At 54.3% G+C, this 16,067-nt stretch overlaps 1 protein-coding gene across 3 annotated transcripts; it reads right to left on the reverse strand.

Moving 5' to 3' along the window:
- Nucleotides 1-2,054: 2,054 nt before the first annotated feature.
- Nucleotides 2,055-15,652, reverse strand: acsbg2 (acyl-CoA synthetase bubblegum family member 2). Of its 3 annotated transcripts, none has more exons than XM_086161545.1 (15): nt 15,411-15,652; nt 12,856-12,970; nt 12,138-12,262; nt 10,096-10,367; nt 8,981-9,069; nt 8,101-8,221; nt 7,401-7,481; nt 7,174-7,323; nt 6,921-7,097; nt 6,241-6,422; nt 5,914-6,153; nt 5,611-5,828; nt 5,391-5,530; nt 4,835-5,078; nt 2,055-3,612 (listed from the first exon to the last, which is right to left on the reverse strand). In XM_086161545.1, exons 1-15 carry the CDS (start codon nt 15,415-15,417, stop codon nt 3,494-3,496), a joined length of 2,280 nt encoding a protein of 759 aa, XP_086017671.1. In that variant the 5' UTR covers nt 15,418-15,652; the 3' UTR covers nt 2,055-3,493. The 3 variants fall into 3 exon arrangements, with proteins under 3 accessions (XP_086017671.1, XP_086017673.1, XP_086017672.1); XM_086161547.1 differs by lacking the exon at nt 15,411-15,652 and adding an exon at nt 14,815-14,895; XM_086161546.1 differs by lacking the exon at nt 15,411-15,652 and adding an exon at nt 14,655-14,885.
- Nucleotides 15,653-16,067: the final 415 nt, after the last annotated feature.

The raw sequence follows: 16,067 nt of genomic DNA on the forward strand, positions 1-16,067 counted from the left end.
GGCGCAGCAATGTGGGAACCCACCGTGTCCCGGTTCATGAACTCTGACCTTTTGACCCCGGCGGCGGCGGAGGAGGAGTGGGGTCACGGGGGAAAAGGGGGGCGACTCTTGAGAAAAGCCCGCCGGTCTGCCCGCCCGCGGCCAATCTTTTATTTATGGACCTCTGCACTTTTGGCTGTGATGACTTCAGTACTTAAGTAGTTACCTGAACTGTATTTTTAAGGATTTTATACAATATTTACATGCAATATATTATTTTTTTCTTTGCCAACCCTTTTTTTTCCTTATTTAATTGTCTCATTTGTATTTTGGCATGTTTTGTCGCTATTATAGTATTCAAAAAGAAAACATTCTGTCGAATCTCTTTTTGGCATAAAATGTTATGGGGATGTTCTCTCTCTCTCTCTCTCTCTCTCTCTCTCTCTCTCATATATGTTGCGTGTCATGACTGATGAAAACCAACGCCAAGAAGCCGCTGTCGGGACGCTCTTGAGGGTCTTGGGGGTCTTGGGGGGGCGGGTTTGACCTCAAGTCGATCACCTTCTTCTCCCGGTAGGAATAAGCGGACCGGAACACGGGCGCCACGCTTCGGTTCAGGGAACTCAAACTGTCTTATTTTCCGTGTTTTCACAATTGGCATCTTTTCATTCCTGTCCAAACCCCCCCCCCCCCACCCGAGTGCACGTCTGTCCAAACACATCAGCCGCTGGGACCCGCTGGCGTGGGCGTCCCCGGAGCTCCGGGGGGACTGCGGGAGTGAGACTATATTATATATAATACCTATATTATACAGCAGGTAGCTTATCTACTGTGTGGATCTTCGATGGTGGGGTCGGGGGTCAGGGGTCAGGGGTCGGGGGGAGGAGGGGGGCGGCAGAGCTGATGGTTCCTTGCGGGGGGGCGGGGGGGCGGGGCATGTGCAGACGGGGGTCTTTCCTGTGTCAGTGGTCGTCATGTGTCTGTGACAAGGAGACAGGGTTTCCTGTATTTATAAAGGTTTGATTTTCTTTTTTTTTTATCTTCTTCTTCTTGTTCTTCTTCCATCGAGGGGTTAAAGGGGAGGGCGGCGTCTCATGTGTATTGCATATTTAGTATGTGGTCAACGCTACGAACGACGGACAGAGCGAACGAACTGGACAGCAGACGATCAACTCAATTTGGTATTTTTAGAGAAAAAAAAAGAATAAAACTTGGCATTACGACGCCACCATGTGGCCGTACGATGCAAGTTGTCGACAAGGACAAAACGTGTTATTTTATTGTTATTTTTATTTTGAAATCATATAATGAATAAAAGTCATTAAGTACTGTTGTCCCGGTGTCCCGTCATTGGCCGCCGGCCGACCCCCCCGGACGCCGCCGGCCGGCCCAGGAGGTTCACGGGGAGTTCGCGTCACGTCCGCGGGGTTGAAAGGACGAGCCTGCGGCCGTGATGGTGACGCATTGACCATCTGTCGCTATCGGGGGGGGCCTTCGTTGACCGGGCCGATCGATGCGGCGTGTTGTGGGACTCTGCTTGGCCGCTGGACGGGACGGTTTCTGGCCGGGACCCGAGAGACTTTATTCCAAGATATTTGGCATCGAGTGCAAAAGTACCGTCAAGTACAAGTCAGTCGTGGACAAACCTGCCAGTCATTGATTATCGTTTTTATTTTAATAATTCAGGCTGCCGGCTAACGTGGTTTGTAAAATATAGTGATATTTCTTGTCATTGTGCAAATTTTTTTTATTTTTAACCCCAAAGACTGGCGTCTAATTTCACATTCGCTTTCCTTCCACAGAATGTTACCCAAAGCTAGGACGGTATCGTAAAAACTGTCATTGTTTTATTTTATCCTTTATTAACGTTAGAGGTTATCAAATGCGAACGTCTGTCTGTCCTGCCTGATTGTTGATTTTCATAAAAACAAATCTTGACTTTGCCAAGTGACCCGCCAGCGGGTGAATTTGAGCTTATTCCGCGTTTGTGATATTGTTTGTAAAAGGTTATGAGCTCTTTTGAAGAACAAAAAAAGGAAAGAAACCTGAGCAGTGTGGACAGAAGACACCGGCGGTCAATATGGTAACTTCATCTTTAATTCCATCAATGATCACTCACACACACACACACACACACACACACACATTCATTTTCTGTTTTGCTTTTCCTCCCTTGCAGCGGCGTGCGTGTCCCCCTCGTCACCCTGGTATCACCAACAACAACAACAACAACGACGACGGCAGGAACAAGAGTTGTTCTGCGCGGTCAGATGAGTCCGGCCTCCAGTCGGGGCGACGGGAGCTCCTGCTGCACGACGCCGGTTCCTTCTTTCTTTGTATTTTCTTTTGAAAGGAGTTACTGAAAACAATACATCGTAAGTGCTTTATGCGATGACACGGCAGAGCGCGAGGAGCCAAGCAGGAGTGGAAGCTTCTCACGCCGAAACATCGTCATACCCTTGGTAGGAACAAGACGTACATCCAGCCGGAGATGCAATTTACAACACGTTTGTCTCCCCTTTCTTCTGACGTGAACTTCAGCGTGGGCGAGTCGCCGCCAAACGTGGTAAAAACACCCGTCATTTTTCTTTTTTCTCTTTATACATAGAATGACTTCATCTACAGATTGCAAGCTCTTTGGATTCCGATATGTTTTGGCGCCTTGTTTTTGGGGGAACGGGATTAATAACGGCAAGGAAACCAAAGGCCTGCGGTCGCTGCTTCAAGTCCCCCAAGCATTTTAACTTTTTAATATATGTCGCATATAAAGCAATTGACCCATAAAGAGCTTAAATGCAACCGATGTATTTACATAAACCTGAAGTCATTTTCATTCCCATGACATTAAAAAAAAGAATGAGGCAATAGAGATCAGCTGCAAAGTCGGCGGTAAAATAAAACGACGACGATCTTACGGATGATATTGATCGTCAGCGGCTGGAAAAGGTTTTGCGCCGGGCTACGGAGGCTGCGTTTACAAGAAAAAAGCAAAATATATGGCTTGAATGGCACAATGTTACAAGAGGAACAGAATCGCCCGGAAACCGTTGCCGACGGGACGAGAGAATCGAGCCGAGGCGGAGGGAAGAAAGCTCCTTCTAATTTGACCCGAAATGTTGGCTTTCTCCATCTGAATATGGTTTTGGCCCGGCTGAAGAATAAATAACAAAAACACACTTCTTCATTAAAAACATCGCCGACGCGTTTTTGGATTCCCGTCTTTGCTCTCGAGTTCTAACTACAGTGCAATAAACCTTGAAACCTTAAACCCGGCTGCTGCTACTTCATCTATCCGATGTTACCCGTCCGAGTAACACAAATAAATATTTTCCAGCTTATTGGTCGTCAAAACACTAAAGCTAATTCACAATGGCTTCTTCTGTCGTTAATACAACACAAATGTAAACCGAGACGGGCACAAAGTAAGGCGATCGGAACGTGAGGGGAAAAACAAAAAGAGGTGGCAACGGATGGAAGCGGGAGGAAGGAGCGGAGCGACTCCGGCGCCGCCGCTCTATTTGTCTGGCAGAGGGTTCTCGGGCGTCGTCGGAGTCGCCAGTTCCTTGTAGAAGTTGTCGATCTGCTCCGAGTACATCTTCACCACCACGGGCCGCCTCAGCTTCATGGTGGGTCCTGTTGAAGACACCGCTCGTCAGTACGAGGCCTCCTCATCTTTCACGGGATCTTTGCGGGAGCGGGACGGCGGTCAGATGGGGGGGGGAACGGTTCCGACAACAGGCCCGTCAGCCTGGAGGCCGCAGGACGCTCGCCGGAGACCTTAAATCGGCACAATCAGCTGAAAGAACTCGGAAACCGTACTCAAAGTTGGAACTGAAAGGCCGCTGACGGTGCGATCGAACCATGTGACCCCCCCCCCCCCCCCGGCCGCAAAACTCTTTCTTGGAACAAATGATTTTTTCATTCGACCTTCCGGATCTTATTTTCAAAAACAACTGTTTTCACCTCCGCCTTATTCTAATGTCCTAATGTAAAGTGGAATGGTTGTATTCAGATTAAATACCGTCAGCGCCTCCAACATTGTCATGCATAAAACTGGTCCCTGGTACACCAAAGGTCTGGTACCGCTGGTCTAGAGGAAGACCAAGGAGAAGATGGATGGATGTCATGAGAGAGGATATGAAGGTAGTCGGTGTGAGAGAGGAAGAACCAGAGAACAGGGTGAGATGGAGAAGGTGGGTTTGCTGTGGAGACCCTGAAGGGAAAACCAAGGCAGAAGAAGCAGCAGCAAAATAACTGATTGATAAATAACTCGTCATCATTTTCTTCCCACTAAAGGACAAGAAGAGTTGTAGTTCAAGTTGTGCGTTAGACGCATCCAGAAAATGAATCTACAAAGCGTCGGCGTGGCCGTTTGTGCAAACACGTCTATCGTGCAGCCGCTAAAGAACAAAATGTTATTTTTCTTTGCTTTGTTGTGCCGCCGCCTCGCCGACCCCTCATGCACTTCTCATCCGTTTTACTCGTCTTTTATATCTTTTACTCGACTCTCAAAACTAGCGTTTTTCATGGTCTTGTGTGCTTTGCAGCAACGGCCTCTAGAGGGCAGCGTTTGCGATCTGACCCCAACCCTTTCCCTGTTTGAACGTTCCTTTTTCAAATTTAAACAGGTAAATATCCTTTTCCCGCTGAGCCGTGGACCCGCGGCTGCCGGTGTCTGTTACTCCGACCCATGTATCTCGTGAGGGAAACTAAAGCCCGGATGGGGGGATTTTGCGCGAAACCGTAGAGGACTTCCGAACCGCTCGGTGACGTTTTAAGCAGAAACAAAAAGGCGTCGGCGGCGATGGCGTGTCCGGCGTCGTGTCCGGCGTCGTGTCGGGGCTGCTCCACTCACCGAGCTCCCCTCCGGCGATGGAGAAGTCCTGCTGCAGGACGCTCCACTTCTGGATGCGCTGGGCGTTGGACGTGGCCCCGCCGTTGACCCTGTTGATCCCCTCCTGGATGGCGGCGTGGACGGCGCGGTCTCGGCCGCCCGCGATCTCCGAGACGCGGGTGGCGGCGCCGCCCAGCTTCTTGACCAACTCCAGCGCCTCCGGGGTGAGCTCGTCCATCGGGCCGCCCTCGGCGTTCACCTCGCACTGGAGCGGAAAAACACCACCGACACGTCGGCCTCGTGCTGAAACCTTTGCTTCCGATCCGATGGCAAATATTTTATCCACCCTGAGGACGCGCGGCTTGTCATCGCCATGGTGACCAGTTGGCCACTAGGGGGCAGCGTACGAGCGTTGTTTTTCTGTTTTTAACCCGTATGGAAGAAGCGGGGCAGAAGAACTGAGCCGCTGCTGTCGTGAAAAGCAGCGTCGGTGTTTGTCTGACGGCCACCGCGCCTCCTCGTCGCCGCGGCAACAGGCCTCGAAGATAACGCGTTGCCGGCGCCGCCTCCGTCTTACCTTTATGGTGAGAAGCATGGAGAGGAACTTCTTCCTGTCTCCGATCAACATGGCGTTGCTGATCAGCGGCAGGGCCTCCTTCACGGCGTCCTCGATGGGGACGGGGGGGATGTTCTCCCCTCCGGCGGTGATGATCAGCTCTGGAGAGACACGGGGTTGCGTTTCAGGAGTTTGCGGAAACCCTCGGCCGGCGGGAGAGGCGTCTCTCTGGAGACCCCACCTTTAATCCGCCCGGTGATGAAGAGGAACCCGCCGGGGTCCTGCTTGCCCAGGTCTCCGGAGTGCAGCCAGCCCTCGGCGTCCAGAGCCTCCTCCGTCTTCTCGGGCATGTTGAGGTAGCCCATGAAGACGTGGCGGCCCCAGAAGCAGATCTCGCCGTTCCCCTCCTCGTCCTGGTTGTGCAGCTTCGTGGCGCATCCCGGCAGCTCCTTCCCGCAGCTGCGGGACGCCGACAAAAACATACTCTTCGGTCGGCGGAAGGAAAACGAAACGACGGCGGTGCCGAGAGCGGAAAGGCGGCTACCTGGTGAGTCTGAAGGCGTCCGGGAGGGAGATGGTGTGAGGCCCGGTGCTCTCGCTCATGCCGTACAGCTCGTACAGAGGGATGTCCAGGCTGAGGAAAAACTCCAGGGTGTCTTTGGTGATGGGGGCGGCGCCGGTGTAGCACCTGCTGCAGCGGTCCAGACCCAGAGCCTTACGCACCTTCTTGAACACCAGCTTCTTGGCCACGCGGTAGCTGAACGTTCGTCCGGCGGCGCCGTTTCTGCAAAGGCGGCGGGGATTGAAAACTCATTCCCCGATGTGCCGTTAGGACGGCGGCTCAACCGGCGCCACCGACGGTCCCACGTACCGATTCATCTTGCTCAGGTTGGTCTGCAGCCCCACGTCTTTGGCCCAGGCGGCCACCTTCCTGCGCACCGTGGAGGACTTGGCCCCGAGGGACTTCATCTTCTCCTGCATCTTCTCCCAGACGCGAGGGACGCCCATGAAGGCCGTGGGACGCACCTCCTTCAGAGTGTTCACCAGGGAGCCCTGCAGGACAGGCAGGAACGCCCTGACCACCGGTACCAACACACACACACACACACACACACACACCAAAGACTGCGCAGCCAAAGCTGAGATTTCCCCGGACTGTCATTTAGCGCGCCGATTATCAGCCGCCCTCCCGAATGAGGAGACGCGCCAAGAAGAAGGAGGAAGGATCCGATCCGAGCCTCAGGTGTTCCTCGCCGACTCTCCCGGACGCTCGTTTTTGTTTTTCCACAAATATTTGAGTCGGAACGGAGGAGGAATCGAACGCTCCCAAAATAAGCAAACACGAAGGTTACGTTTCCGACGCGAGCTCGTGACTCAGGCTGACCAGAGGAAAGAAACGGCTCTTTTTCGGCGCCAACCCTCGGGACGGACCTTCGCTTCTCATTTCCTACATTTCACACTCGACGTGCGGCGGCTTCGAGGACGACGAGGATAAAGTCAAAAAACGGCCGTCGTTCTGCAGCGGAAGGAAGGATTTGGTCCCCGGCTCACCTTGAGGGCGTCCGGGCTGGCGAAGTGCGTGACCCCGCCGACCCTCATGGGGCACCAGATGTCGATCATCTGCGCGGCGACGTGGCTGAGGGGCAGGTAGCTGACCACCACCTCCTGGGCCTCGGAGGCGTCCCGCAGGCGCACGTGGCGGCAGGTGGACAGCGCCGTCCACGTCAGCTGCGGGACGGAGGAACTCGATCATCTCACGCTCACGGACAAACTCAAGCGGGATTCGGCCGGTTTGGAGACGCACGTTGTCGTGGCTGAGCATGACGCCCTTGGGCCGCCCCGTCGTCCCGGAGGTGTAGATGAGCGTGCAGCACTGGTTGGGCCGCTGACCCGAGATGATCTCATCCAGACCGGCGTCCGGCTCCTCGCGGCCCAGATCCAGAAACTCTGCCCACTGCAGAAGAAAAGGTTTGGTTTTTCTCCCGAACGTTGTACATTTTTCAAAATTCCAAAAAAAGAGGATTGACTTACAGAGTAAATATTTGGTCTCTTCTCTTTCAACGTGTCTTTGTACTGGATGATGGCTTTCAAGTGCGGCAGCTTGTCCTCCACCTGGAGCAACCAGGAGACACTCCGATCAGTGTGTGTGTGTGTGTGTGTGTGTGTGTGTGTGTGTGTGTCTGATCATCTTCCACTGACATGAGGTCATTTCTCCCTTATCTCCCTTTTCAAATACTCATGTTTCAGGGAAGCTGGTGCTCGTGTTTGATTTCTTCCTTCCTTCCTTCCTTCCTTCCTTCCTTCCTTCCTTCCTTCCTTCCTTCCTTCCTTCCTTCCTTCTTTCCTTCCTTCCTTCCTTCCTTCCTTCCTTCCTTCCTTCCTTCCTTCCTTCATCTTCTGTACTGTTTCATCCGTACATTCACTCCTTCATTCACGTCACATAAAAACTAATGAGTCCCCCAGTGTTCCAATCCAGGGTCTCCAGTGAACCTCCTGCCTGTTTGTGTCCTCTGGGAGGAACCTGGAGAACCGTGAGGAACCCCACGCAGACACGTGGAGAACACGGAGACTCGACATAAAGGCCCCCCAGTGAGAATGCTTCCAGCTGGGTGGCAGAAGCGCTCAGGGCCGCATCGCCGCGCAGATCAACCTTTCAAATTATGGTGAATATTGTCCCGGCGCCGGCCTCGCCGATAGAAGAATCTGCGGCTTCTCCTGTCGGGCGTCCCACCTGCAGGATCTTCTGGAGCTGCTTGTGGTTCTCCACCACGATGATGTTGGCCTCGCAGTTGTCGGCCACGTACTGGCACGCCTCCGGAGAGTTGGTGGTGTAGATTCCCACGGCGAACCCCCTGCAACAGGCGAGGCCACACGCTCAGCGCCGCTTCCTTTGCCTGACGCTGCCGAGCTTCCAGACGTCTAATTCATATTTAGAAAACTAACAAATGTGATTTTGTGCAAGACTGCACCCAACCAATGATGCCTTTCACTGAAAAGGGCCGTCGGTGAAACTGGCAGGACTCGCCGGCAGGACGGTTGCAATCAATCCGCCAAAATAGTTTGGGTAGTTTAGAAACAGGATGTTCGGACCGGTTGAGCAGGCCGGCGTCGGTCGGCCGTCACACTATCGTATGCGTCCCGAGGCCGAGTGCCTCCCGCCTCCCGCCTCCCGCCGTCTGCATTTACTGCATTTACTGCATTTACTGCATTTACTGCATTTACTGCATTTACTGCATTTACGTTGTGGAATTAAAGCCAGCGTTGAAACCCCAGAAACCCCAGACGCCACGGCGTCTGCGTTTTACTCTCGACCGGCCGACGGCTCCCGGTTTCTCGCTGATGATCTCGCTCCTCTTCTCCGTCACGGAAATGTCACGGCGTTCGTTAAAAAGCGGCGCGGCCGAGGGGCTTCTCTTTGGCGTCTCGCTCAAATGATCTGACGCAGGAACGGAATCGCGACGCCGCAGAAACAAATCCGCGGGAGCCGCCGTGCACGTCAGAGAGGCGGCGGCGGCGGCGGCGGCGGTCCCGGCGGCGCTTCGTACGGAGACGCCACGCAACACGAGGTTTGCGGCGTGAGATGCGCGTGACCGGCGAAGGGGTGGACTCACCCGGCCAGGATGGCGCCGATATCCGCCACGAACCACTCCACCGAGTTGAAGCCCAGGATGCCGACGCCGTGGTACGGCTCCAGACCCAGCTGCGGGACAACCAACACCAGCCGTTACAAATACTGTTTTTGAGAATGGAGAAATAAACAACGGTATGGTTGCATCGGAGTGGGAAACATGGCGCCGTCCCTCAGCTGACGGAGCGGCGGCGGTTTAGAAAAGACGGTCCTCTCTGACCGACGGCCGCCGTCCGACGGCTGGCGTCTCATGGTCGCGTCAGAGCCGCCGCGGCTCCCGGACCGCAGGGAACGTCCGCGAGGCTGCCGATCTCCGGCCGTGACCTTGGGCGTGGGATGGCGGCCGCGGCGCGCCCACGCGCTGGCTTTGCCCCCCCGACCCCAACATGCCCGGCATCATTTGTGGATTGTGCGCGACGTTCGGCTTCTGTGGGGTTTCGAGGTAAAACCCGGAGCGGGTGTGATCTGTCGGAGCCGGACGCCGTTTCAGCTTCGACTCCCGCGGCCGGCTAGAATCCAGATTAGCGGCCGCAGCACCGCCAACGCTTTTTTACTGGAAGTTTCCAAACGATGGGAAATTCACCGCTTGCTTGTGTCACATTTTCCAGCCTTCGTCCGGCCAGTGAACTCGAGACGAGCCTGTAAATTCTTCCGCCTCGAGGGATGTTTTCTGTTTTCTGGAAAAACTTTGGGAAAGGGCGAATCGTGGCCGCAGCCACAAAATGTCCTTGGCAGAAGCAGGATGCAGCCGCGGCACCGGGAACACGTTTTATATCGGAGCGTCTTTCTTTCCACGCGTTTCCGACAGCCGGCTCCCCGGCCGGGACCTCGGCGGGCGAGGACTCCGGCGCTTGGTAGAAGACGCGCGTGTTTGCACCCAAACATGAGTTGCTTTCAGGTCCTCCTTCAATGCGGGACTTTGTTTTCATCTCAAATCGCAGCTACCGGCGGCTCCGGCGAAATAAAGCGGAAAGCCGAACTCGTCCCCGAAGGTCTGAGCGCGGGAATCGATGCGACTCGGACGCGGTTCGAATCTCTGGAAGCCGCGGGTTCTTCACTCCCGCCGATGAGAAACCCCCGATTGTTGAAAGACGTTACCTTCAGGAAGCTCTTGGCGGCCGTGCGACAGGCCTGGTAATATTCTCTGTAGTTCAGGCTCTCCTGCCGCTCGCCCTCCTTCCAGCTCAGAGCCGTGAAGTCGCCGAACCTCTCCACGGTGGAGGCGAAGAGCTGGTGGACCGTCAGGGGCGTCTCGGCAGCCAGGCCGGACTCCCCCATCCGCAGCTTCACTTCCCCGTCGCCCCGAGACGTCCAAAGCCCCAACTCTGCCGCCGCCGTCACCGACAGCGAGTCGGGCCGCCGGGCTTTGTCTGGAAGAGTTCACGGAGGGAAGGGAATGAGCGAAGACCCGCCGAAGGACTCGGCGGCTCACAAAAGGCGCTCTGTATTTCTAATTGAGTAAACCTCGGCCGGATCATCGGGCTCGCGGACGCACAAGTCGCGCCGTGACCGAAGCCTGCGGGCCGGCGGTTCACGGGTCGCTTCCACGTTATCTGACCGTCACACGGACCCCCGGAGGGCTCGGAGGATCCAAATCATCCGAGCTGCGGTGGAACGGATCGACGCCAGAGGCCTTTTTTAATTTGGTGGTAAACAGGAGAAAAAACCCTTTCAGAAGCGCCAGTAAAAACACTGAGGACACACACGCATAACACACACCTGAAATATGAGCAGCAGCCTGAGACGCTCAGATGGGAAGCTACACACACACACACACACACACACACACACACACACACACTCTGTCCAGTAAAATAAATGAAGAGTCGTGTAATAAATAAATACTAGTTGAAAGCAAAGACGTATGCCTTAAATACCAAGACTGAGGCAACACATTCTGGTTGAAGAGGAACAAGATTGCAATACATTCCTGCTGAAATAAAAGGATGCAATAAATACCGGTTAAAATGGAAGAAGTAGGCAATAGATACTAGTAGAATAATAAGTATGCAATAAATACTAGTAGAATAATAAGTATGCAATAAATACTAGTAGAATAATAAGTATGCAATAAATACTAGTAGAATAATAAGTATGCAATAAATACTAGTAGAATAATAAGTGTGCAATAAATACTAGTAGAATAATAAGTATGCAATAAATACTAGTAGAATAATAAGTTTGCAATAACTACTAGTAGAATTCCAAGAAGTTTGCAATAAATACTGGTGGAATAAAAAGTAGGCAATAAATACAAGTGGAATACAAAGACGTATGCAATAAATACCAGTACAAAAACTGAAGAAGTGTGCAGTAAATAATTGAAGAATATGAAAAAGTATTCCATAAATACTGGTTGCATAACAAGCTGCTGCTTTGAGGAAAAGAACTGATCATTTTTTTAGTCACACAATGTTTACTGACAAGTTTATTTTCCCAGAGCGCCGCCTCCTGTCGCCTCAGACGCTTTTCCAAGACAACAAACTGAAAAAGGTCAAATTACTAAACATCATACTGGGAACGTCGGACCAGGCGGAACCTCTGCGCTGCACCTTTGTCCCAAACAAACGGCCCAGAAAATACTCCGCCAGTCCTCCGACCTTATTTTGGGATGTCGGAGGAGCCGTGGCCCGGAGACGCTTCGGTTCCACAAAGGGAATTCTTTATGACCGGAAAGGCATGTGAGGTCGGCTGATAGCGCAAGCACAGCAGTATGGAGCTCAGCTCAAGCGCCTGTGTGTGTGTGTGTGTGTGTGTGTGTGTGTGTGTGTGTGTGTGTGTGTGTATCTGCTTAGTGCAACAGGAAGAGCTGCTACTCGCGCACGGCTCGAGTAGAGCGAGCATCCATGCAACCATCAGGCTGCCGGTTCGATTCCGGGCTTCCCCGGTCTGCAGGTGTGTGAACGGGTGAGTGTCATCCAGAGTAATGGGCTGAACGGTGCAACACACACACACACACACACACGGATCATCCATGTTTTCCAGAGGACGCAGGAAGGAAAGTTAGAATAGGAAGATGAGGTCAGTAACAGGAAGTGCTGCATGTTAGCGAGTTCATCCAGTTCCTCAGGAAAGGAAGCGTGTCTGATCACATGACGGGCGTGCACGCATGTGTGTGTGCGTGTGTGTGTGCGTGTCACCTGTTTGTGTGTCGCGGCTGTGCTCGGCGGGGTTTTCCGGCGTCCCGGCGTGGCTGCTGCCGACGGCCCACTGGGGACAAACCTCCTCTTCCCTGTCTTGCGTGGACTCTTCCTCGGACGACTCGCTGCGGCCGCAGGAGAGACGCGTCAACAAACACACTCCAAAAAGCCGGGTCATCGTGCACGTCTTCGCCCAGAAACCCTCCGCAACCCCGACCGGCGGTTTCAGACGAGTCCGATGATCGGAATGGTGGGAAACACGCAGGACGTTCACCGGAGACGCGGAGACGTGCGAATGATGGCTGCACGTCTTTACTAGATGTGTGAGCGACACACACACACACACACACACACACACACAGTGTGTTTCCTGTCTCCTTAGGGCCCGTGGAAAGTGAGCGGCTGCATAACGTGTGAACGAGTGAGGAAAGGAATGGATGGACGTCTCTGTGTGGATAACTGTTTATCTCTGCGACTCCTGAACGGATGCATGTCTTTTTGTCGGCGTGGATCAGACGGTGACTGGTTGTGTTTCGACGTGACGTGTTGATCCACCCGCGACCCGAGTGCGGCAGAAGCGTTAGAGATGATCAACCAACCAACCAACCAACCAACCAAAGAACAAAAATGTCGCACGTCCATGAAGCGCAAAAGTCTTCCCGTCCCTTCTAGGTCACGTGACGGTAACACGGAGGTGGCGTGATGTACGGGGACCTACAGGGCCGGGTCGACGCCGCCGCCGTCCAGGGAGGCTGCGCCGCAGGACGACTCCAGGAAGCCCTCCGGCCGGGACGTCTCCATGGCGACGGCCTCGGCGGGATCACACACGGTCACTGGGGAGGAGAGAGCGAAGCCAGAGATCAGGTTTATTGACAGTCCGAAAAAAAGAATCCAACGCGTCCCGGCTGTAGAAGTTCCGCGCAGCCGTGTTTCGGATCAGTTAAAACCAGTAACGCCGGTCGCTCTCGAAGAACATTTGTACCTGCGCTCTAATTGTACGGAAACAAAAAGTGACGGCGGAGTGTGACGTTCAGCGACCCGCGACATCTCCCAGTTCTCTCGCCCAGGTGTCGCTTACGGCGGGCTGTTCTTACATCTCCGCCCCTCTGGAGGCCTCTGTCTCTTTTTATTTCATCTGAAATCTTCACTCCTTCACTCGGTCCCGTGGCCGGATGCAGACGTACAACCGTTTCCCGCTCCTTCTCACATCTGGAGAATGTCGGGTCTCCGTCGGACCTTGTGAAGGAGGAACCCCTCGCAGAGACGAGGAGAGCATGGAGAGGCCTCCCCCGGCTGAAGGACCCTCAGGATTCATCGGCAAAGTGAACAAGGACGGCGCCGTGAAGGACCACGTCGGCTTCGGTTGCCTCCACAGGCTCCCCAAGGAGCGGCCGCCGACCGATTGGGCCGATCCGCGGCAGAAAGGCTGCCGATAAACTCGCCCGAACCCGGCCTGCGGATCCATCCGTGCTCCTGTATTGTCTCTGTAAAGTTGATTTATTCCGAGACGTGATGACGGAGGGCAGGGAGGGGGAGGTAGAAGATGGCCGAACCGTCTGACGTAGAAGCCGAAGCCACACGGCAACCGACCCAAAATAACCCAGAGGTGATGGAGCGATGGTGTGATGGAGCGATGGAGCGATGGAGCGATGGAGCGATGGAGCGATGGAGCGATGGCACGAAGGCGTGCACACCTGATGTGACGGGCCTTCACATCCGGGCCTCCTTGGGTCTCCACAGACCTGCTCATACAAGGGAGGGGCTGAAAACACATGCCAGCGGCTTCACCTGCCTTTTGTGACCCCTCGGCCCGCCGCTACTCGCCCGTCAGGACGATTGGGTTTGGTCCGGCGGAGAGGAAAAGAGGGCTCCGGCGGGGACGGGAGGCAAAACATTTTGCAAACTTGACCGTTGTTTGAAGAAAAGCCTTTCGGCCGCGGCCAAATGAAGAAAGACAAACGCGGGAATTCCTGAAATTCCGGGCGGAGGGAAAAATCAGCAGCGCGCTGTAAACCAAAAATCAACACCGGGCCGGGAAATCGATTTACGGCGATCGTGTGAGGAGCGGCCGACCGACGCCGGTCGCCTTCGGCCAAAACAAAAACACGAATGTAGAACCTCGACGCCGCCCGGATGGAAATCAGAATCCTGACTGATATTTCTGACTCGCTGCCAATTTCAGAAAGGACACATTAAACCTCCTCTGGTTGGGTTTAACGCGTGACGCGACGTGAAAGCTCTTTGTCACGACCCCCGATCCTTCTGGGAGCAAAGCGAGAGCACGTCTATCGCCCGCCGAGCCGATTCCAAACACAAACATTGTCACAGTCGGAGTTGAGATATCGCAGTTCTGACAGGAAACAACGCGGCGCTTCTCGCTGTCGGTCCAAAACCCTGTGAGGAAGAGTAAGAACGGGAGGAATGAAGGTGTCACGCAGCGGAAGGAAGATGCCCTCGGCAACCACCAAAGTGATTAATGGCGTGTTTCCTTCACGGCAGCTTCTCTCAGGTTTCTACCTGGAAGAAGCTGCGGGGGAAGAACGCCCAACGGTCCGTCCCGTGGACTCGGCTCTGCGTGACATCATTATCATAGAGCAGGGTAGGGATTATCTCCCAGGAGCGCCGGGTCGCCTCGGACGCAGCTGCTTCCCCTCCGATGAGAGACGGTCGTCCTCACCAAACACGTCCACGGGCAAAGCTGGAACGGGAGATCCAGCTTTTTCTGGCGCCGCCTGCCAACTTCAGACCAGATGTATCTTCTGTCAGGTGTAAAACACAGAACCACACCCCTCTTTCCTCTAGCTTGGGACCTCCTGCACCTCCAGCACCTCCTCCACCCCCTCCATGGTCCAGCAGCAGCTCCATCTCTCTGATTAATGTCACAAAGGAGCTCTTGCAACGTGGGTGTGAGAAGATGAACCGCACAGCCGTCCCCCCCCCATCCCTCCATCCCCGGGATCTTCTGCATCGGGGCGTGCCGTCTGCGCTGAGGAATCCGCAGCAGATCCCTCCTCAGCCCCCCGAGCCTCAGCCCCGTCCTTTGTGGAGGTCCGGGCCCTCTTCCGTACGGCCAGAGCGCGTTTATGGATCGAACGAGGGCGGCCGACGGGCCGGCGGACCCGCCCCGCCGCAGGGGATGAAGATGAGGATGAAGCAGCAGGTCCGGCGCGCGTCCGCGAGCACAATGTCATGACTTTGGGAAGGAAAGCGTCTTCTGAGGTCCCGCGGGCCACGGGAGGGCCGGCGGAGGGGGAATAGAGGAAACATACTCACGTCGCATTGCCGGGAACTTCTTTCAGCAAGGATTTGGAAGAAAATCTCTAGGCTTCCTCTTTCCTGCTGCGGCCGATGGCGTCCGAACACACACACGTACGCACGCACGCACGCACACACACACACACACGGAGAGAAAGAAAACCCCAGCAAGCGTCCAGCCGGTCTACAACCTGTGCAGAGGACCATTCATTTTCAAACAGCGGCCGGCTGGGTTGGTCCCTCCCACCAAAACCCCTCCCGGACAGGAACCGCCAGCTTCACCCTCTTCCTCCTCCTCCTCCTCCTCCTCCTCCTCCTCCCTTCCTTCCTCACACAGACACACCATTGGCTGAAAATGCTCACACCACAAGACCCACTTTCCAAATAAGGCCACGCAAACCAAATGAATAAGGTGGGGGGGAGTTGTCTCTCACCACACACACACACACACACACACACACATACGAAAATGAAACCCATCCCCCCACAGAGAAACTCGACAAACACACGTTGCAGCAGAGCAGGGTTACTATCAGTCAGGCCCAGGCTGGAACACACCTCCCACTGCACATCCTGCACGCCATTTAGACACACCATACACACATATATATATATATATATATATATATGTATACATACATATATACATATATGCACACGCATTTGTACACAAAC

The sequence above is a fragment of the Fistularia commersonii genome, chromosome 16, assembly GCF_037954325.1.
Source record: "Fistularia commersonii isolate RoL2024-O1a breed Wild chromosome 16, RoL_Fcom_v1.0, whole genome shotgun sequence".
In the NCBI taxonomy this organism is placed as follows: Eukaryota; Metazoa; Chordata; class Actinopteri; order Syngnathiformes; family Fistulariidae; genus Fistularia; species Fistularia commersonii.

Coding starts and splice junctions, on each gene's coding strand:
- acsbg2 (XM_086161545.1), bottom strand. Junction 7,324..7,400: donor AGAGACCAAATATTTACTCT/GTAAGTCAATCC, acceptor TTTCTTCTGCAG/TGGGCAGAGTTTCTGGATCT. Junction 7,098..7,173: donor TCATGCTCAGCCACGACAAC/GTGCGTCTCCAA, acceptor TCCGTCCCGCAG/CTGACGTGGACGGCGCTGTC.